General features: G+C 41.4%; 1 protein-coding gene across 4 annotated transcripts in view; it reads right to left on the bottom strand.

The window, feature by feature from the left end:
- MTA1 (metastasis associated 1) overlaps positions 1–20,740 on the bottom strand; it is a 69,266-nt gene that overhangs the window by 19,111 nt on the left and 29,415 nt on the right. For all 4 annotated transcript variants that reach the window (XR_014222300.1, XM_082234395.1, XM_082234397.1 and 1 more), the window contains 10 exons: positions 20,584–20,686; positions 15,446–15,545; positions 14,381–14,569; positions 11,591–11,665; positions 9,522–9,580; positions 6,078–6,193; positions 2,496–2,647; positions 2,170–2,359; positions 1,253–1,342; positions 382–534 (listed from right to left, as the gene is read on the bottom strand). Coding sequence is in view for 3 of the 4 variants with exons in the window: in XM_082234395.1 (XP_082090521.1) it covers positions 382–534; positions 1,253–1,342; positions 2,170–2,359; positions 2,496–2,647; positions 6,078–6,193; positions 9,522–9,580; positions 11,591–11,665; positions 14,381–14,569; positions 15,446–15,545; positions 20,584–20,686 (1,227 nt within the window). In the remaining variant the exon portion in view is untranslated. The remainder of the gene's footprint in view (positions 1–381; positions 535–1,252; positions 1,343–2,169; positions 2,360–2,495; positions 2,648–6,077; positions 6,194–9,521; positions 9,581–11,590; positions 11,666–14,380; positions 14,570–15,445; positions 15,546–20,583; positions 20,687–20,740) is intronic.

Here is a 20,740-nt window from a genome sequence, read left to right as displayed (position 1 = left end):
ACTATCAGCACAATGAAGTCTAAGTGTGCTCGGTGCTCTCTTTTTCCACACTACTAACTTGTTTCTTCTCCGATGAATTAAACAATCCTAGGCTAGATTTTAAAGATCAGAAGCCATGATATTTAAGGGTGGATAAAACACAGGAGTTGCCCTATAGCTATTTCTATATATTCAAAAAGTGGAAAGCTCTGAAGCACTATCTGGCAATGGCAATTGGGAAGAACACATTTTTCAAACAGAAAGTACGGTAGGTATTAAACAGTTCTGACAAATGCAATATTAGCAACACTGAAAATGAAAAGCCACCAAGACAATTAGTCCTGCAGACTTAAAAATTAACCTGCAAACACTGGCAACACATTAGCACCGGAAAATACTCACCATCCATCCCATTTTGTTGTTCGTAGTTCCTTTTCCCCAAGATCGTTGGAGATCCATTGTTAATCACTGGCGTAAACTTAGCACAAGGCACACTGTTGAGGGAGCCGGACAAACTCTTAGCAGGATCAGGTTTCAGAGAGCAGGGATGAGATTCTGTATGGTGAGAACAGCATATTAGGAGCATATTACAAAGGACAGTGGCAGATTCCGTTGTTTTTAAACCCAACTTTGACCCAGTCATGAATAAAGCAGGAAGAAGAGGGGTGCCACGTTTTTTTTAAAAAAGAACAAAATATGTGAGCAGGTGAGAGAGGCTGAATCAGGAATCAGACCCTACAGTTGCCTTAGAAGCAGCGCATAGACACTTAGGCCAAGAAAGTGACATCCTCATGTGCAGATATTAAGGAAATAAAGCTTTTGAAAACAAGGGTGTCCTTCCAAGATCTGTGTTATTTTGTGTGTGGTTCTCTCTCTCTCTCATTGTCACTTATATCCTTCTGTTTGTATGATATTTATATCCTGACATTCTGTTCCATCTAGCACGAGCAAGAAAAAACATCAGCCCAGGGAACATGCAAACAAGGGCTGCTGGCTTAGTGACTGGGATCAATAGTGGTAAGGTGCAATCTGTATATTATGGGCATCCCATGACTTTCTCCCATACAGTACAAGCGAAATGTCGTTTATTCCTATGGAGAAAATTAAAGTTAGGGCCAATGTTGTGGTGTGGGCAGAATTAGCTGGTGAAACAGAGTTGGTAGCATGGGAAGGGAGACTGGGTTAACCCTCTTCTGCCTGTCAAATATGACACTTTTTGCTAGTGAATAATATTATACCTGAAGCCACCAAAATGCATGTATACGGGTCATACCTAGATACCGAAGTACTGCTTCTAAAGGTTTTCTGACAACATGTTTTAATAGCAACAAATCTTCTGAAGCTTCTGGTAAACGAGATGCACCTGAGGACAATATTGGAACAAATAAGACTTCATTTACATGCTAACAAAAAAACCTAACAAACAGCCTTCTTGATAACAAAGCCAGAGTTTTCTGAAGCATTTCAACATAAAAGAAATGCACAAAAAGTAATATTTAATACAAATTAGGCCTAAATCACAATGTTGGGAGTATATTCCCAGCCCTTAAAAAAAGTACTCTTGCCCAGCTTGGAATGAACTTTTACAAAGATTAAGTAAAAGAAAAGAATAAGGGAAAAATTTGATAAAACCAAGTGTTAGGATTTGCTGAAATAATTTTGGAAATTGGGATGTAGAAAGGGGAGGTATGGGGAAGTCGGCGAAGTAAGGTTTAGGAAAAAGGGATATGAAATTATACATGTTTGTTTGTGTGTTTGTTTGTATGTATTGTGTATTGTTTGTGTTTATAAAAACTGTGAAAAACCAATAAAAATTTTATAATAAAAAAAAGAAAAAAGAAAAAAATGGAATGTACTTTTACAGGCTTGGTGAGGACAAACTGAGGAGTTTTCTTCACCTACCCCCACTACTGTGCTACAGGGCTGACAGCGCCAATTGTGAGCATGTTACAGCATTATAACGGCTTGACAAGCTATTTTACTCTCTTCCCCCATTTTTCTTCCTTCTGCTACCCCAGTTGCTCTTAACCATAGAGAGGTCAAGAGAGTCAGAGAGTTTGCCTGATTTCTTTAGATCCCATTTCCCTCAACTCAACTCAGCTCAACTCAACTCCTACCACAATTCTGATAGCATAAACTCTTGTCAGGCATGTAAGCTGACATCATGCAATTAGGACGAGAAAGACTCACATTCGGCTTTGATTGCTCCACTGTTGATAGGCAAATGAGGGTGTCGTGCCGCGTGCCACGGACGCAAGACGTCCCTGCATAATCGTCTGGCGAGTCTGGTCAGCTTTGTGGTATGGAGATAGAAAGCTTGTCGCGTTTTCATGGCAAACTTGGGGCTCCCATTGTTCCTCAAGGGTCCACTGTGAGGACTCTGGGAAAAGGAAAATTTGTGAGGAGGAGCCTTGGTCCACCTTGGACCTTGCCTTATCTTTTTGTTTTTGGCCTAAGGAACCACAGTGGTGAACTGCGGATTGATTTACTAACGGAATATGGTTGAATGTGCCTACCAAATTGTTTCGATTCGGCCCCGGCCGTTCTCCATCTAGCCGTGTAGGCATTTTCAAGCCTCCGTATTTCTTCCAGTAGGTCCAGCAAGATGCACACAGACGACACTGCATGTTCGGGGGACCCCAAGAATACCACTGGTGAGATTGCGTCACTGGGAACAGCAAAAGCAGATATCAGTTAGGACTCCTTTGCATGCCATATCTGTTGAGACTCTTTGCCACTGCAAAAGATAAACAACCTAGCTTTCCAATATATGACAGCAGCTTGCTTTTACAGTATATGGCAATAAAGGCTTACTTTTGTGTTATAATAGGAAAAGTATTTTGCCATGTTCAGAAACATACTAATGTCTTAATTTTAATAGCACATTTAGAAAATGATACGTTTAAGCTTGTTCTGGAAATGGGGATCAGTTTCTGCAAGTGTTTTTGCTCAATCTGTGCCATCTTTCCCAGGTTGACTAGCAATACTCCCCCCCCCATACCTACAGGACAAACTGCATTGGTCTTCAGAAGGCTCTTTCCAGTGCCGAGGGCCTTCTGGTGGTTCCCTCATTGCGAGAAGTGAGGTTACAGGGAACCAGACAGAGGGCCTTCTCGGTAGTGGCGCCCGCCCTGTGGAATGCCTTCCCATCAGACGTCAAGGAAATAAGCAGCTATCCTATTTTCAAAAGACATCTGAAGGCAGCCCTGTTTAGGGAAGTTTTTAATATTTAATGCTGTATTGTGTTTTTAACACTCGACTGGGAGCCACCCAGAGTGGCTGGGGAAACTCAGCCAGATGGGCGGGGTAGAAATAATTTATTATTATTATTATTATTATTATTATTATTATTATTATTATTATTATTATTCCCACAGCTACATGGAAAGCTGGGTAGACTTTGTGGCACTGCGTTGCGTAGATGCAGCAGTCTAGCAAATAAATTTATGGCTCAATCTTCTATGAAAACTAGAAGAACCAGTCAAGACCTGTAACCACACAGCTTCATTATGTGAAACAAAGAACAACATTTTCTGCAGTGCCTCCTTTTTAATAACAAAAAAGGATTACTGACTTTCAAAACAAGAAGTGAGAAAGTGCAGCCTCCATAGTACTGCCCTATTTTTAGCATAATACTCTGGAAGATTACCTTCTTCGCTCTACTCCCCTTGTGTGTTTACTCAGCAAACTGGTATATAAAGAGATTAGAAGCTATTTCACAGTACCACTGTGGTGAGATAAGTACAGAAGGCGAGCAACCATCCCGTTAATAATTATTTGCAAGATAATTGCACCAATTTTATAATTTGAAGGCAATGTTCACTGTGGAGTCATGGCACCACCGTCTGGAAGGTCTGTGCTGGGATAAATCAATATTACTTCTAAAGGCGCATCTATAATCTCAGATAAGAAGCAAATAATTCAGCAGTGAGACAATGGATGTGGTTTTGGCTGTGGTTTTTTAAAAACCTGGACTAGCTGCTCTATGGCAAGAGTGAGCACCCCATAGTATAAAATGGTACAATGGGCTGGGAAATCTTTCCATGTCTAGCATGGGCAGTGGAGTAAGGAACCCTGACCTGAGAATCTTCTGTGCAGAGGTCAAGAGCCTGCTATAGTTCCTCGGGAAAAGGGAGTGAGAAAGGGATGCAGAAGGATATGATATGATAGCCATGTTCAAATATATAAAAGGATGTCATATAGAGGAGGGAGAAAGGTTGTTTTCTGCTGCTCCAGAGAAGCGGACACGGAGCAATGGATCCAAACTACAAGAAAGAAGATTCCACCTAAACATTAGGAAGAACTTCCTGACAGTAAGAGCTGTTTGACAGTGGAATTTGCTGCCAAGGAGTGTGGTGGAGTCTCCTTCTTTGGAGGTCTTTAAGCAGAGGCTTGACAACCATATGTCAGGAGATGGTATTCCAACTCTATGATTCTATGATTCTATTCTAGGATGCTTTAAGAAACAAAAGCAGGAGTGTTGTGCTTGTCAAGTTAAAACATTGCTTGAACTCTCTGTCCACCCCAACCCAATTTTGACCAAGCGATACTGATTTAGATTATGTACCGTATTTTTCGCTCTATAAGACGCACCAGACCACAAGACGCACCTAGTTTTTGGAGAAGGAAAACAAGAAAAAAAATATTCTGAATCTCAGAAGCCAGAACAGCAAGAGGGATCACTGCGCAGTGAAAGCAGCAATCCCTCTTGCTGTTCTGGCTTCTGGGATAGCCGCACAGCCTGCATTCGCTCCATAAGACGCACACACATTTCCCCTGACTTTTTAGGAGGGAAAAAGTGAGTCTTATAGAGCAAAAAATACGGTATTTCCCTGTGGGCACTTTGTGATCCACTCTAGGTTAAGAAATACATATAAATGAAACTAAACAAGTTAAGAAATTATGCCAAAGCTTTGCTCCTAGGTAAAACCTCCTTTTCATTCAGTATCCTCTCATTATCAATAGCTTGATAGTATTCTGTGATAAAAGGGACACGGGTGGCGCTGTGGGTTAAACCACAGAGCCTAGGACTTGCCGATCAGAAGGTCGGCGGTTCGAATCCCCGCAACGGGGTGAGCTCCCGTTGTTCGGTCCCTGCTCCTACCAACTTAGCAGTTCAAAAGCATGTCAAAGTGCAAGTAGATAAATAGGTACCACTCCGGCGGGAAGGTAAACGGCGTTTCCGTGCGCTGCTCTGGTTTGCCAGAAGCAGCTTAGTCATGCTGGCCACATGACCCGGAAGCTGTACGCCAGCTACCTCGGCCAATAAAGCAAGATGAGCGCCGCAACCCCAGAGTCGGCCACGACTGGACCTAATGGTCAGGGGTCCCTTTACCTTTACTATTCTGTGATAAGGGTTGCCAGTTCAGTTCAGGTCCCAGATATGTCAGATTTAGAAATCTCCATATGCTCTCCCTAAGAGGAATCTGCACCTGCCAGGCTTGCTTTAAGGGTATAGATATGCTGGGATTCTAGCATCTTCAGCTTCCTCTTCCTTCTGGGATATCTGAGTGTAGTCTTTCTCCTGGCTTCAGATGGCAACCCCCCTGTCCTTAAGTCTCCTCCATTACTGCACCAAATGATGCCAGGAGACATGGTGATAGGACCAGTCCCATATCATACAACCACTTCCTGTCCTAGTGGTGCTTTTCTTAGCAACTTGGCATAGTCAATAAGCCAGGCTTCTCCAGGAAGCAAGACAAGAGGGGAGGTGGTAAGTGTTTGGCCCTGAGTCACAGATTTAAAATAGCCGTACCTTGGATCCCAAACACCTTGGTATTCGGATGTGTTGACTCCCGAACGCCATAAACCTGGAAGTGAGTGTTCCAGTTTGTGAACTTTCTTTGGAATCTGAACGTCCGACGGGGCTTCTGCGGCTTCTGATTGGCTGCGGGAGCTTCCTGCAGCCAATCAGAAGGCGCACTTTGGTTTCCAAACGTTTTGGAAGTCAAACGGATTTCTGGAGCAGATTCTGTTCGACTTCCAAGGTACAACTGTATGTGTCTACTCTAAAAAGAAAAGGGCACATAAGATTGGACTTGCATACCCTCATGGGCTTCTTTTTCTTGCACACAGGGCTACATTCACAAATCACTTACTATAGCAGCTTTCGCAGGCTCGTCCCGTTCCCGTGTTCTGTGCCTGAACTCCTGTACCATTTACCACTCCTGGCTTGATATTATTGACATTGATCTGGTTGGGGTTTGGCTTGTTACTTAAAGAAATGAAAAACAGGAAATGGGTGGTTAGTTTATGGGAAGAAATGCCATCAGCACCACCTGAAGAAATGCCTTCACCTGCCCCCGCTGCAACAAAACATGTCTCTCCTTTTATCGGCCTCTACAGCCACAGCAGGTACTGTAACTCTCCAATGGGTTGACTTCACCCCCGAAGGCGCACTCTTTCACTGTCTCCTGAGACAGACGGATGCCAAAAACCAAGGGAACATGCAACCTTCTGATACTTCAGACATGGTAAATAAATATTGAGTACCTCCCATTTCTAAATAGTTCTAACATAAAATATTTTCACTAACTTAGAGAAGAATGTAGTGCACCCAGCCCCCCCCCTTCTGCCAAATGAAACTGTCAATCCCCCAGTCAAATCTCTTAGTGCTAAACAGTTCAAGAACTACATAATTGAGAAGGAACAGGTGTCTAAAAGCTATACATGCAGTTTAGACTTGCAGAAGTTCCACAGCCATTATTGAGTTTTCATCTACATCTCAGAAAAACAATGTATTACATTTGTTTACTTATATTTTATCAAACTTTATTTGTTCTTCACAAAATGCAAATATCCTCCCTTCCAGCAGTTCTACTATCAATTGTACTTTGGAAATGATTTGATTGGCTTTCATTATTTGTGCTTTTTTTAAAAAATGTTTAATGCTTCCTATAACCTGGTTTGGAAAGATTTGTGTTCTGAAGAGCGGGATATAAATAAATGCAATAAAGAAATAAATAGTAAACACTGCACCAGTGTTACATTATAGTATATTAAATACATGATCCATTTTTCAAAGAGCGACAGAAGATCAACAATTTACAGAAAAACCAATAGCTATCTTCATTCCTGAATTTTAGTTTTAGTTTTGAAGCAATAATAACAATAACTGTCAGGGCTGGAGTCAGACGGAGGTCAGTACAAAAGACATACGGCTCTGCTGTCAGTGAAGTTGACTCTTTATTCAAGGAAACGGCATAAAACTCAACAACGCTCCCCAGCAGGTCTTCCTCCTATGGAGCAGTTGCCAGGACTGAAGGTCCCTGCCTTCCACCCTTTCTAAGGCTTCTCCTCTCCTATAAAATTAGCTTGGCCTAATTTTGCAGCTGCCCCTTATTTAACTAACATCACTAATGAAGCCTACAGATGGGCTTTTTCTAGAGCACACTTTGAGACAATGCCATCAGCAGTGCTGTACGGCAAATTCACGCGGGTTCCAATGCATGCGCGTCTCTGCCCTTGTATGTCTAATAAGGTAGAATCTGTCACACACATTCTTTTATTTTGCGAATTTTATAGTGAAGAACGAGTTCAACTTATTTTACCGCTTCTATCAAAATTTATACCCCTTCAATATTATTTGGAATCCTCCCCCGAAATTCTTTGAAAATACCTCCTGGAAGATTCCTCAAGCTCAATATCATATGAGGTGGCTAAATTTTGTACTTTAGTAATTAGGAAGCGTAAATCTCTTCTGTTGAATGGCACACCGCAAAGTTCCCTTGTGTAACCTTTCTTTCTTTCTTTTTTCTTTTTCTGAGGTTGTTGTTGATTTCTTGTTGTTTGATCTTGTGGTGTTTAGTGTTACTGGCTTTGGCCGCAATAAAACTTGAAACTTGCTTCTCCTCTCCCAGATGTTTCCCATGCAGTCTCAAGCTGTGTCTATGCACCTCTGGCCTCTGTTCTGCCCTCCTCCTCATCCTGTGTGTTCTTGGGATACCAAGGGGAAGGGGAGCTTGTCACAGCAGGAGGGGGAGACTCCATGGATTCTTCTGCAGCCTCTTGACTTCCCTCCTCTGCTTCAGCCTCAGAGTCTGAACTGCTGCTCCCTGTCTCTTCCTGCCCACTAAACCCTGTTGCTCCTTCAACATCCAGCTCCTCCCCCCAAGTCTCTCCCTATGACCTCTCCTCAGTGTCCCAACACCAATTCCCTGGGCGCTGAGCCATCTTCAAAAAGGGGGGAAAGAAGAACCAGGTAACTACTGATCAGTGAGCTTGACATGAATACTTCTTTGTGCAGCACCTAGTTCAACCGTGGAACTGACCACCAACTTGGATGGCTTTAAAAGAGGATAAGACAAATTCATGGAGGACAGCACTAGGCTTTTTAAAACAAGCTTTGCGTGTTTGGAAACCATCATTCTAGAGCCACTCCATTCTTTTCTAATGTATTCAATGTCTGAACCTGTAACAGCCCGAACGTGCCGGAAATTCCTGGATACCTTTTCCCCTTCCGAGTTATTTTCCTGCTTAGTTCTTCCTCTTTTCCCTTCCCAAGGATCGAGAGCTTCTGGCTGGTGTTTGCCTTTGCAGCCCTGCGTGAGAGTAAGCGAGAGCGAGAGAAGAGCAGTCCTTCCTTATGCTCTTCTCTAATAGTATAAAAAAATAAGAAAATTGTCCAGTAGCACCTTAGAGACCAACTAAGTTTGTTCTGGGTATAAGCTTTCGTGTGCATGCATACTTCTTCAGATACACTTCTTCGGGTATCTGAAGAAGTGTGCATACCCAGAACAAACTTAGTTGGTCTCTAAGGCGCTACTGGATAATTTTCTTATTTTTTTATTTTATTTCAACTGCGTCAGACCAACACGGCTACCTACCTATCTGGCCCAATGGTTGAATTAATTTTATAATGAATGATTTTAGAGTGTTGTGTTGTACTGTTTTATTGTTGTTAGCCACCCTGAGCCCGGCTTTGGCTGGGGAGGGCGGGATATAAATAAAATTTATTATTATTATTATTATTATTATTATTATTATTATTATTACTACTACTACTACTACCTGAATCTCTAATAGAATGTTCATATTAATGGTTTAAAATGTGAAGCCACTGTCACAAACACAGCCCACCCTTGTGCACATCTGGGAGGGGATGAAAACACCCTCACCCATGTACAGCAATGGATCAAAAATTTGTTTTCCTCTCTCTAACCATAGCTTCATTTTCGATTTAGTACAGAACAAATACAATGCCCTGTCTCACAAGAGATGATAGCCTGCATTTGTACAATCCATCTTGGGATCCCTAGGAGAATCAAAGCTGTTTTGGTTGAGGTTTTGAGACAAGTGTAGCTTTTTAGCAGAAACAAACATTACAAAATTTATGCTGCAGTTCTGTACACACATCCATGGGACTAAGATCCCTTGAAGAAAATCAGACTTGCTTCAGAGTAGGCATGCATTGGATTGCCCTGTTAGAGAATGTAACATCTATTTCATGGTTAAAAATTCACATACATAAGTTTGCAAGACAAGTAAGAATGGCTATAATATTTGCATTCCATCTGTAAATATATATAAGAACAGGCACTTACTAATTAGGAATATATACTTGCTTTAGCTTGCTTTCTGCTTCTGCAGCTTTCAACCTTTTCTGAATACAATACAATAAAATAAAATTAGAACATAAAAGCAATCCATACAAATTATAACTAAATCTGATACATTTTCCTGTTCTCAACAAATACCTCTCTAGGTATACAAAAAATCAATTCACCTTGAGGAAACAAGGGCTGCAGTTCATCCCTTTATGTTAGCATCATGGATTTATAAAGTAGTTTCTGAATATTACTGATCAGCAGGGCTGAAAATATCAATCAGTACATTAAAGAAATGAATTCACACCATAAGAAATTAAAGCAACAGATTTTAATCATGGCTAGAGCCCTGCAAAGAAACTGAACCAATTGCACACCACTTAGTTAAGGCAATAGATGTAAGAACACAGAAGGCAGAAGTTACAAGAATGGAGACTCTGACTAAATATCAAGAAGAACTTTCTGATATTAAGAGCTGCTTGACAGTGGAACTGTCTCCCTCTGGAGGTGGTGGACTCTCCTTCCTTGGAGGTTTTTAAGCAGAAGTTGGATTGCCATCTGTCAGGGATGCTTATTTGAGATTCCCACATTGTAGGGGGTTAGACTAGATGACCCTTCAAACTCCACAATTCTATGATTTCATCCTCACAACAATGTGACGCGGCAGCTAAAAAAGCCAATGCAATTCTGGGCTGCATCAATAGGAGTATAGCATCTAGATCAAGGGAAGTAATAGTGCCACTGTATTCTGCTCTGGTCAGACCTCACCTGGAGAACTGTGTCCAGTTCTGGGCACCACAGTTCAAGAAGGACACTGACAAACTGGAACGTGTCCAGAGGAGGGCAACCAAAATGGTCAAAGGCCTGGAAACGATGCCTTATGAGGAACGGCTAAGGGAGCTGGGCATGTTTAGCCTGGAGAAGAGGAGGTTAAGGGGTGATATGATAGCCATGTTCAAATATATAAAAGGATGTCACATAGAGGAGGGAGAAAGGTTGTTTTCTGCTGCTCCAGAGAAGCGGACACGGAGCAATGGATCCAAACTACAAGAAAGAAGATTCCACCTAAACATTAGGAAGAACTTCCTGACAGTAAGAGCTGTTTGACAGTGGAATTTGCTGCCAAGGAGTGTGGTGGAGTCTCCTTCTTTGGAGGTCTTTAAGCAGAGGCTTGACAACCATATGTCAGGAGTGTTCTGATGGTGTTTCCTGCTTGGCAGGGGGTTGGACTCGATGGCCCTTGTGGTCTCCTCCAACTCTATGATTCTATGATTCTAATGTGATGTAGGTTAGGCTAAGAGATGGTGACTGGCCCAGCGTCACCCAGTGAGCTTCGTGGCTGAGTGGGGATTCAAACCCTGGTCTCCCAGGTCCAAAACTCTAACCATTACACTACACTGTGCTTGGGGGTTCATGTGTAGATCTGGTATACCGTATTTTTCGCTCTATAAGACGCACCTAGTTTTTAGAGGAGGAAAACAAGAAAAAAAATATTCTGAATCAAATGTTGATGAAGAGGCTTTGCGCGGCTATCCCTCTTCCTATTCTGGCTTCAGCGAAAGCAATGCAGCCTGCATTCGCTCCATAAGACGCACACACATTCCCCCTTACTTTTTAGGAGGGGGAAAGTGCATATTGTAGAGCAAAAAATACAGTATATGCATGTTCCTAAAGACACATGTAACCATAAGACTTCAAATAATTTATCTGCTAAGACAGTGGGAAAATATCGAATTCCATTGCGAAGTTTCAATAATAAGAAAATAGGTAAGAAACAGCTAATTAAAAACATACTGAACACAATAGTTTTTTGTTAGTCTCAGTGGCAAATGACCCTCCGATGCTTTTTCCAGAAGAGATCTCTGAGTAGGAGAGATCCACCCAAAGTCATTAATACCTTAATGAGACATCTGTCAGTCATGTTCACCCACTCAAAAAGGAGTTACAAGTTTCAAATCATCCATCAAAGCAAAACTGAGTATATAGGATTATAATGACTACTACAATAGATTGCAATTAGAAGTTAGAAGCATCTGTTTTGAGAACTGTAACTACATTGTTCTTACCTGTTGAACATATCGATCTGTTGTTTTCCACATATAGTAGTACTCAATTATGCTGGTTAAGGACTTCCATGGAAGCTAAGAACACGTATAAACAAAACCCAAAAAAGCCCATGAGGTCTCAAATCTACATCATCCTGGGAACAAAAGACTTTAATAGCAAAAAGTCAGAACTCAGAAGTTCCCAAGCATATAGCTACCCAACTGCCACAAAGCTAGATGTTGAAGAAGTGAGTTAACTCTTCTTTATCTAGCTTTGTACAACCCCCTTCACCTTCCCCATGCTGCAATTAGGCTTATAAAACACCAGTGAAAGCTGTTTTTATCAACCTAGTTGCTGTGCAAGGATGTACTGCAGAGCCAAACTTGGGTGGTTTCAGTCCCAGTATGGAGGCCCTGTGGGCTGCATCTCACACATAGTCATATGATTTCCAACATGCCTCAGGTACAATGTTCTAGATGATGTTAGAAACAAGTACAATGTCTAATCTGTTCCAGCCTCCTAAGACTAAACCTTTAAAGCCTTGATCACCATTGGCTTTTCACAATGCATTTCCAGCTGGGGAAATGGTGTCAGAACTCATAGAATCCTAAAATCTTAAGAGCTGGAAGCAACCCCGAGGTTCATCTAGTCCAACCCTCTGTAATGAAGGAATCTCAACTAAAGCATCCCTGACAGATGGCCATCCAACCTCTGTTTAAAAACCTCCAAGGAAGGAGAGTCCACCATCTCCCTAGGAAGACCTTTCCACTGTCGGACACCAACTGAGAGCCAGTGTGGTGCAGTGGTTAAGAGCAGTGGACTCGTAATCTGGTGAACCGGGTTCGCGTCTCGGCTCCTCCACAAGCAGCTGCTGGGTGACCCTGGGCTAGTCACACTTCTTTGAAGTCTCTCAGCCCCACTCACCTCACAGAGTGTTTGTTGTGGGGGAGGAAGGGAAAGGAGAATGTTAGCTGCTTTGAGACTCCTTCGGGTAGTGATAAAGCGGGATATCAAATCCAAATTCCTCCTCTTCTTCTTCTTACTGTCAGAAAGTTTTTCCTGATGTTTAGTCGTTTCTTGTACCTTGAAGCCATTGGCCGGAGTCCTACCCTCCAGAGCAGGAGAAAAGAAACTAGCTCCATCTTCCATGTGACAGCCCTTTAGATATTTGAGGATGGCTCTCATACGTCCTCTCAGTCTCCTCTTTCTAGGCGAAACATATCCAGCTCCTTCAACTGTTTCCAGACCCTTGATCATCTTGGCTGCCCTCCTCTGCACACCTTCCAGAAGATGGTGAGTCAAACCTCTCCTTCTTTGGAGGTTTCAAAAATCATAGAATCATAGAATCATAGAGTTGGAAGAGACCACAAGGGCCATTGAGTCCAACCCCCTGCCAAGCAGGAAACACCATCAGAGCACTCCTGACATATGGTTGTCAAGCCTCTGCTTAAAGACCTCCAAAGTAGGAGACTCCACCACACTCCTTGGCAGCAAATTCCACTGTCAAACAGCTCTTACTGTCAGGAAGTTCTTCCTCATGTTTAGGTGGAATCTTCTTTCTTGTAGTTTGGATCCATTGCTCCGTGTCCGCTTCTCTGGAGCAGCAGAAAACAACCTTTCTCCCTCCTCTATGTGACATCCTTTTATATATTTGAACATGGCTATTATATCACCCCTTAACCTCCTCTTCTCCAGGCTAAACATGCCCAGCTCCCTTAGCCGTTCCTCATAAGGCATCGTTTCCAGGCCTTTGACCATTTTGGTTGCCCTCCTCTGGACACGTTCCAGTTTGTCAGTGTCCTTCTTGAACTGTGGTGCCCAGAACTGGACACAGTACTCTAAACAGAGGTTGAATAGCCATCTGTCATGGATGCTTTAGTTGAGATTCCTGGATTGCAGGGGGATTTTAGGATTCTATGAGTTAAATTGTGGTGCTCAGAATTGGACTCAGTATTCCAAGTGTGGTCTGACCAAGGGAGAATAGTGGTACTATTACTTCCCTTGATCTGGACACTAGACTTCTGTTGATGCAGCCTAGAATGGCATTAGCTTTCTTTGCTGCTGCATCACACTGTTGACTCATGCTAAGCTTGTGGTCCCTATATCCTTTTCACATGTACTACTGGTAAGCCAGGAGTCTTCCATCTTATATTTGTACAGCTGATTCTTCCTTCCTAAGTGCAGAAACTTACATTGTCCCTAGTGAAACTCTTTTTGTTAGTTTGGGCCTAGTTCTCCAATCTGTTAAGGTTATTTTGAATTATGATTCTGTCTTCTGTGACATTAGCTACCCCTTCCAGTTTGGTGTCATCTGCAAATTGGATGAGCAGCCCCTCAAATCCTTCCTTCAAGTCATTTATAAAGATGTTGAACAACAATGAACCCAGGACAGAACCCTGCAGCACCCTACTTCTAACTTTTTTTCAGGATGAGGATGAACCACTAATGAGTAGTCTTTGAGTTAAGTCAGTCAACCAACTACAAATCTACCTAACGGTTACATTGTCAAGCTCACATTTTACCAACTTCCTTGCAAGAATATCATGGGGGACGTTTTCAAAAGCCTTACTTAAATCAAGATGCGCTATGTCCACAGCATTCGGCTTATTCCCCAAGCATGTAACTCAGTATCCCTAAACTATAGCAGCAATTTGGAAATGGCATGGGACACATGGAGAAGAGAATTTGCCACTGCACAAATGGAAGATGTTCTGCTTACACACTTTTTTAGTTGAATACTGCCCTAATTCCTTTAACTGGAGAATGCTGTCCACGATTTTCTAGATGTGCAATGCCGTTTGCCTACTTACAAAATCTTGCTGAATATCAGTAAAATCCTTTCCATATTTTTCAAGGGCTTCTTCAAAGAGATTTGCCTCAGAAGCAGACCATTCCTCCATTTCATCCCTGCACAAGACAGGCCCACCCTGGGGCACAAGGGCAGAAATTGCCTTGGAAATGTCATAGATGTTTTTGTGCAAAGTATCCATGGCATGGAACTACATAAAACAAACCAAACACAAAGTGTAAAAAAAGAAGTTCCCACTACATAAAAAAATGCACCACATTTCAAAATAAAAAGCTATGAATGAAACTAGGGGACTGATACATATCAGGGGGCTGTTTGATGTTTTATTATGTTTTTATATGTGCTGTAAGCCACCCAGAGTACCTGCTACTGGAAGGAATATATTATTATTATTATTATTATTATTATTATTATTATTATTATTATTATTATCATCATCATCCTCCTCCTCCTCCTCTAATGCTGGCATGAGGAATATTTTTGGCTCCACAGGCCAAATCCTTACCAGGCCAAATTTGACAGGTGGGTGGCGAAATCACCCAACGTCACAATGACATCTGGTCAGGACTCCAAAGTTGCTGCTAAAACAAAGCCCCCCCCCCCTTGTTTTAACATGGGCAAAGTACTGCTTAAACTAAGGAAGAAACCTTCACTGGAGCAGTGGTTCAGTGGTTTGCACTGAACTTCCCAACTGGACAGGATTTAACCACCCGGTGAACACCAATGAGTAGGGATTAAATTCTGTTGAACTGGTACAGGAAACCCCTTCCCAATTAATAAACTCCACATCAGTCATACAAATCATTTAAATAAGCATTGTAAATGATCACAAGCTTAAAAGTTACTATGTACATCGTAGATTTTTTGTGTGTGTTATAGATTCACAGCTCCAATTGGCTCCTAAGTGAACTGTCTCTTAAGCACACAACCGACACCAATGTAAAATGCTTCAGGACTCTTCCAGTGTTTTCAAACTGATATATTACTCTCTTTGTGCCTTTATGCTATAGAGGTATTACTTTTAACTGAAAATCCAGCATTAGGATTTATTTTCTTAAATTCTTACCAGTGTGATATCCCTAGATGCTGCTGCAGCACTCATGTGTAAGCTTGGCTGCCGAACAGAACTGCTGCAGTCTAGAGCGCGAGCAAATGTACCCACAGAGCTAAAAAAAACGAAGAGAAGGTTGACATTCCGTGCAAGAAAACACACACAAAGCGAAGAAAGTAACAAGTTTACAGCAAGCACTTTCAAAAACAATTTCGTATGTATCATTTATTTGTACGAGGGGAAAAAACATTTTTGCTACATTTTCATTGACTTCAATGATAATACACATTTTCCCCACACATAGTAGCGACCGTTGCCTAACCCCTCTCAATTTTGTCATCGCAGAAAACTGTCTACCTTTATCTGGGGAAAATAAGTAGTGTGTGTACCGGAATCTAAGACAGATGTCACAAATGCCATGTTTCAGCTCACTCCCTCATCAGGTTAGGAACTTATTTAGATGACAACGTCAACATTGTAGAAACCAAGAAGACCAATCGTATCCATCATCACAGCTATACTGGGTTCACAGATGGCTGCTGCAAATGTTTTTTTATTATTCATTTTTGCATACTCCAAAAGAATGGAAATTTGCTACATCAACTTTATTCCATTTGAGATTCCCTCAGAAGGAAAACATTTAAATGCAGGTTGTCAGTACGAAACATGCCCTCACCACTCTTTAGCAAACGTCATGTGTCATGTAGCATCGCTGAGTCCAGTGAACCATGGGAGCTACGACTCAGAATCTACAACATGCATAATGGTGTCAGTGAAGTACGATCACATTCAACCACCAGCCTCAGCATACCTGCTGGAATTGTACTGATGAAAACTAGGAATCTGTTTAACAAAGGACAGCTGCTGAAACCAACAATTCCTATAAATGTATTTTCCATCAACTTTCACGGTGTTTTAATCCTACAGTGCAACATTCCAAAAGCCTCAATGGCCAGTGGTTTTGCTACAATTATTTTACGCACATTTAGAGATCACTAAGAAATTCATACAAGATACAAGTTGAAAGTGAAACCCTTTCTTCATCATCAAGTGAAAAAAGAACAAGCATTATCAAGCAAAAAAAAAAAAAATACCTCCAGCAGCTCGCTATAAAGGCAGTTAAAAGTGTCATTTGAATATGAGTCATTTGAATCATTCAGTGCAATACCAGTTGACAGAGAAGAATGAGATCTAATAGCTGCTGAGGCACATTATCATCCTAAGCAAGGCAGGAGGAAGAAGTAGAAGTTGTATGTTTTTATCTGCATGTGGAGACTGTGCAAGAAGACAGTCTTTTCTTAACATAATACTATAACGTGAGCTAACGGTGCTATTTTACATTGAAAGTGTGTACAGTCTGAACAATGTACTTGAAAGATGAAGGTGTTAGCCATCCCTTGAAAAGCACAAGCTTCATGGCAACCACTGTTTAAGCACCAAATAAATACAATTCTTCTGCTACTAATCTTCCAAACTGTGAGAAATAGGAAAGTTGTGCAAGCAGAACACCACCACTTGGATAGTCATATATAAGCCAGTGATTGCTGGTTGTGATATATTGGTTAGACAAGATTCTGTTCACTCTGGGAGAGCAGCCCACTTTCTTTTGGGTAGATACAAAAGCCCTATTTTGACATATTAGTTGTAAATCCCAATCAGCATAATATTGTAGACTTGACGGCTGTGACAGCGGTTGAGATAGTTCTGCCGTTTCCTTATCAACTTTTGCTGGGGGAGAGACAGAGGTATGTTGATCATATATAGAGACTTTATTCCCTTTTTTGGTGCCACATTTCCTTACAGGCTTTTGACACTCTTCTAGAATTTTCATCCAGTATACTGAATACATTCTAATACTTCCTCTTCCTTTGTGATATACTTGGTCCATTGAAATAGTAAGTTAATGCCTTTCTCCTCCCTCTGCTCCACTCTAGGTAGGGAAGTCTCATTCTCTTGAGTATGGCACTTTGCCAGCTCATTCACCTGTTTTAACATGAGATCATCTAATAGCTCCCTTCGCTCCACTGGTTGCATCCTACCAGCAGCTAGTGCGTTTTCAGCCAAAGCCATCTCCATGGCCAGATTAATGACACATTATCCCCAATTAGCCTCTTGCGCTGCACCCCTGTAGTCAATATAGACAAGACTGGCGGCTGGAGATTGAGATGTACGTTCACTGCCAGCTACTTCATCCCTCGGGGGAAGAAGCTTGTAATTTTATTTTGTCTTCTTTGTCTAACATGTGAAACATTTTCAGATACAAGTGGTGCTCCCTGTTTCTCATACCCTTGTATAGTAAAGACCTGCAACTCCAGGTTATACACACAGAGGGCTTCTCTGAAGTGCTTGGCTCATAGCCTCAGGCTCTTCCGCTCTGTCCTTCAATGTCCTCTTACTTCAGGGTGGGAGAGCGGGTGGACCCTTACCTATTTTATTCAAAATCTAGGTGCTTAGCTCATCCTCAGGGTAAGCCAGAAAAGTTATTGAGATGATGAATATCTGTGTGCTATATTGGTTTTCAGAACTTAAAACTCCAAAAGACTCTGCACGACTATGGACTCCCAGCCAGAAACTTGTATCTTGCAGTTAATAGAGATTAATTTTAATTAATTAATGTCTGTTATTTATATGCCACTCTGGACAGCTTCCAACAAAATAAAACCCTTTTGTGTTAATGTAAAAGAAGATAAGGCAAATATGCTCAATACCCAGCCGTTAGGACTGCTGAGTCAATTGCAACATTATATATATATATATATATATATATATATATATATATATATATATCCAATGAGCTCAAAACAAACACTCTCACAGTCATCCAGCTGGAATCCCACTTGGGCAGCCATTGTATGATATGAAACAACTGCCTCAGACAACAGCAGCGCCATAATGACTAATCCGGCATTGTATAGGCAACAACCGTTTTGCGCACGTTCAAAGCATGCACAACCGTGCACACGCGCATCACCGCAAACCCAGAAGTGGCAGGAAAAGGGGAAGGGACCAGAATGGGGTGGGCTTGTAAGTCTCTGCCACTGCACACAAGGACCTGGAACGCAACTCCCGCACAAATTGGGTGTTGCCTGTATTGTATTGTGTGAGATTGGTCAGATCTCGGCCACTTCCAAACTTCTATTCTTTTCAGAAGAGATTACACCGATATTTTGAAAGTAATATTGCACCACTATGCATGGCCTATTTTGATAACTTCATTGTGTGGCTGCTCAGTCCAAGCAAAGAATCAGATTCTGATGCTATCGAACACTGAATCAATGCAACAAAGCTGTTGCATTTAGAAATGATGTCTGCAAAGCAAGAAGGAATGTGGCTAAAGAACTCTTGCTGCATCTCCCATTGATTTTCATACTGCTTCCATAACTTGAGGAAGAACGCACAAGTGAAGTCAATATACTCTGTGCTTTATCAGGGATGAATAACTAGCATGAGAATCAGAATGCCAGAAATGTGCCAAATTCAGCAACTGTCCTGTGTTAAATGATTGCCTATGTGCACATTTCTAGCAGGCATATTTATGTTTTGATGTAGGTTCGTAGATTACAAGTCGTTACCTCCTCTGCTTTGCTGGACTCCATGCTGCCAGCAGCTCCACCGAAACATTTGCTTAAGTGTGAGTCTTTTATCAGCTCCATCTGAGGTTTTCATGTCAAAGTAATCTGAAAACAGAACACAACTGATGTAGCAATTTTGCACATCTTTTGGTTATGTAATAATGAAGAATTGTGTAACGTGACCATAAATTTTTTGAATCCAGTGTGACTATCACCTTAGTTCATGCAATGTTGGTTTCTAACCCAGGTGGCGGATTGAAATATTGACCAAAATTTTAATTCAAAACCGTCATCTTGTCTTCCAATATGATGGCTTATGCACACTACTTGCCGGAGTGACAAAATGACTTCTTTGGCATTCACTGCTTGTGGCAATGAGTTCTGTACAGGATGTACACCTTGACCTTTTTGTTTACCACTACCAGAGGGAAAAGGAGGACCTCTGTTTATTTATCTCATGTAACCTCATTTTAAGTTCTCCCCCAAGTTGATGAAATTCATTTTCATGAGCTTGAAACCTGAAGAAAATCACAGTTTAAGAAGTGAGAATATACAAAATCAGTGCCTAAATGTGGAATAAGGCACCTATCGCATGTTTAAACCTTACTAGAGGCCTATGCCTAGAGCAAGTTGAATTGCCATCAGGGAATCCAAAAAAGGTACTAGCAACTGATGAATACACTTTTCTGTCCAAGTACCATTTGCTAACATTTGTTTGTTTTCCTTCAAGGACCTCTGTGATGCTCATGATGCCCATGCTCTTCAAAGCACATATCAATCTCATGCCATACAAGGACAATGCTCTATAAAGCCAATGACAGAACTCAACAACCAGGGACTGCATCAGATGAAGTCTAATGCCCTCAAGACAGTTCTCCAAACATCTTGCTTTACATCTATATGCTACTTCCTTGTCTCATGCCTGACTGCAACTCCCATCTCCTTTCCTTCTAATTATTTCATATGCCACACACCTGAAAACTATTGCTAACTGAATGTTCACACTTGCATGAAGGATACAGAAAAACCACTAGCAGTCTTTCAAATCAACAGAATCAGGAAAGGTCAGAGCAAATATTTGCTATTGCGAGGATTTCCATTCACAAATGGTTTTAGAACAGCAGCAAGCTGAAGAATGAAAATTTGCCTCCTTCAGTCAAGTATCATTTGCAATATACCTATATTCATTCCTCCATGTGGGAAGTATCCACACCACCCAATCCGATGCATGCAAGTGCTACAAGCCATACATTTAAAACTCAGTAACAACTTCCAAAAAGCTTGCAGTGAAGACATTATTAATGTTGACTATATCATTAACGATCAGGACACGGCCTTAGTACAGAGACCGCCCTTGTGCAAACTTACTGAACATTTGGGGACACAGTGGAAGAGATCAGTGAATTATCTGCTTTACTAGCAAATCAAATCATTGCTAATGAATGACTCAATCCCAAAACAATGGTATATAAACATTAAGATTATAATTACCATAATGATGCAACGGCAAACAAAACAGTATAATCAGAAAGCGGGGGAATAACCAGATTAAGACGCAAATTGTGGTGTTTTTCTCCTTACCGTGCTACTACAAGGAACTGATCTATCTGTTTGTCTATTAGTGGATTAAATGCTTCCCAAACTTTTGTTTCAAGTTTTGATTGGTCTCTGCCATCATCTTCACCTAAACAAATTCAAATAAAAAAAAGGGTTTATCTAGGCAATCTGGCAAAACAAA

Source organism: Podarcis vaucheri (assembly GCF_965113315.1).
Source record: "Podarcis vaucheri genome assembly, chromosome: 8".
Classification (NCBI taxonomy): domain Eukaryota; kingdom Metazoa; phylum Chordata; class Lepidosauria; order Squamata; family Lacertidae; genus Podarcis; species Podarcis vaucheri.
This window is presented reverse-complemented; position numbering and strand designations above follow the sequence as displayed.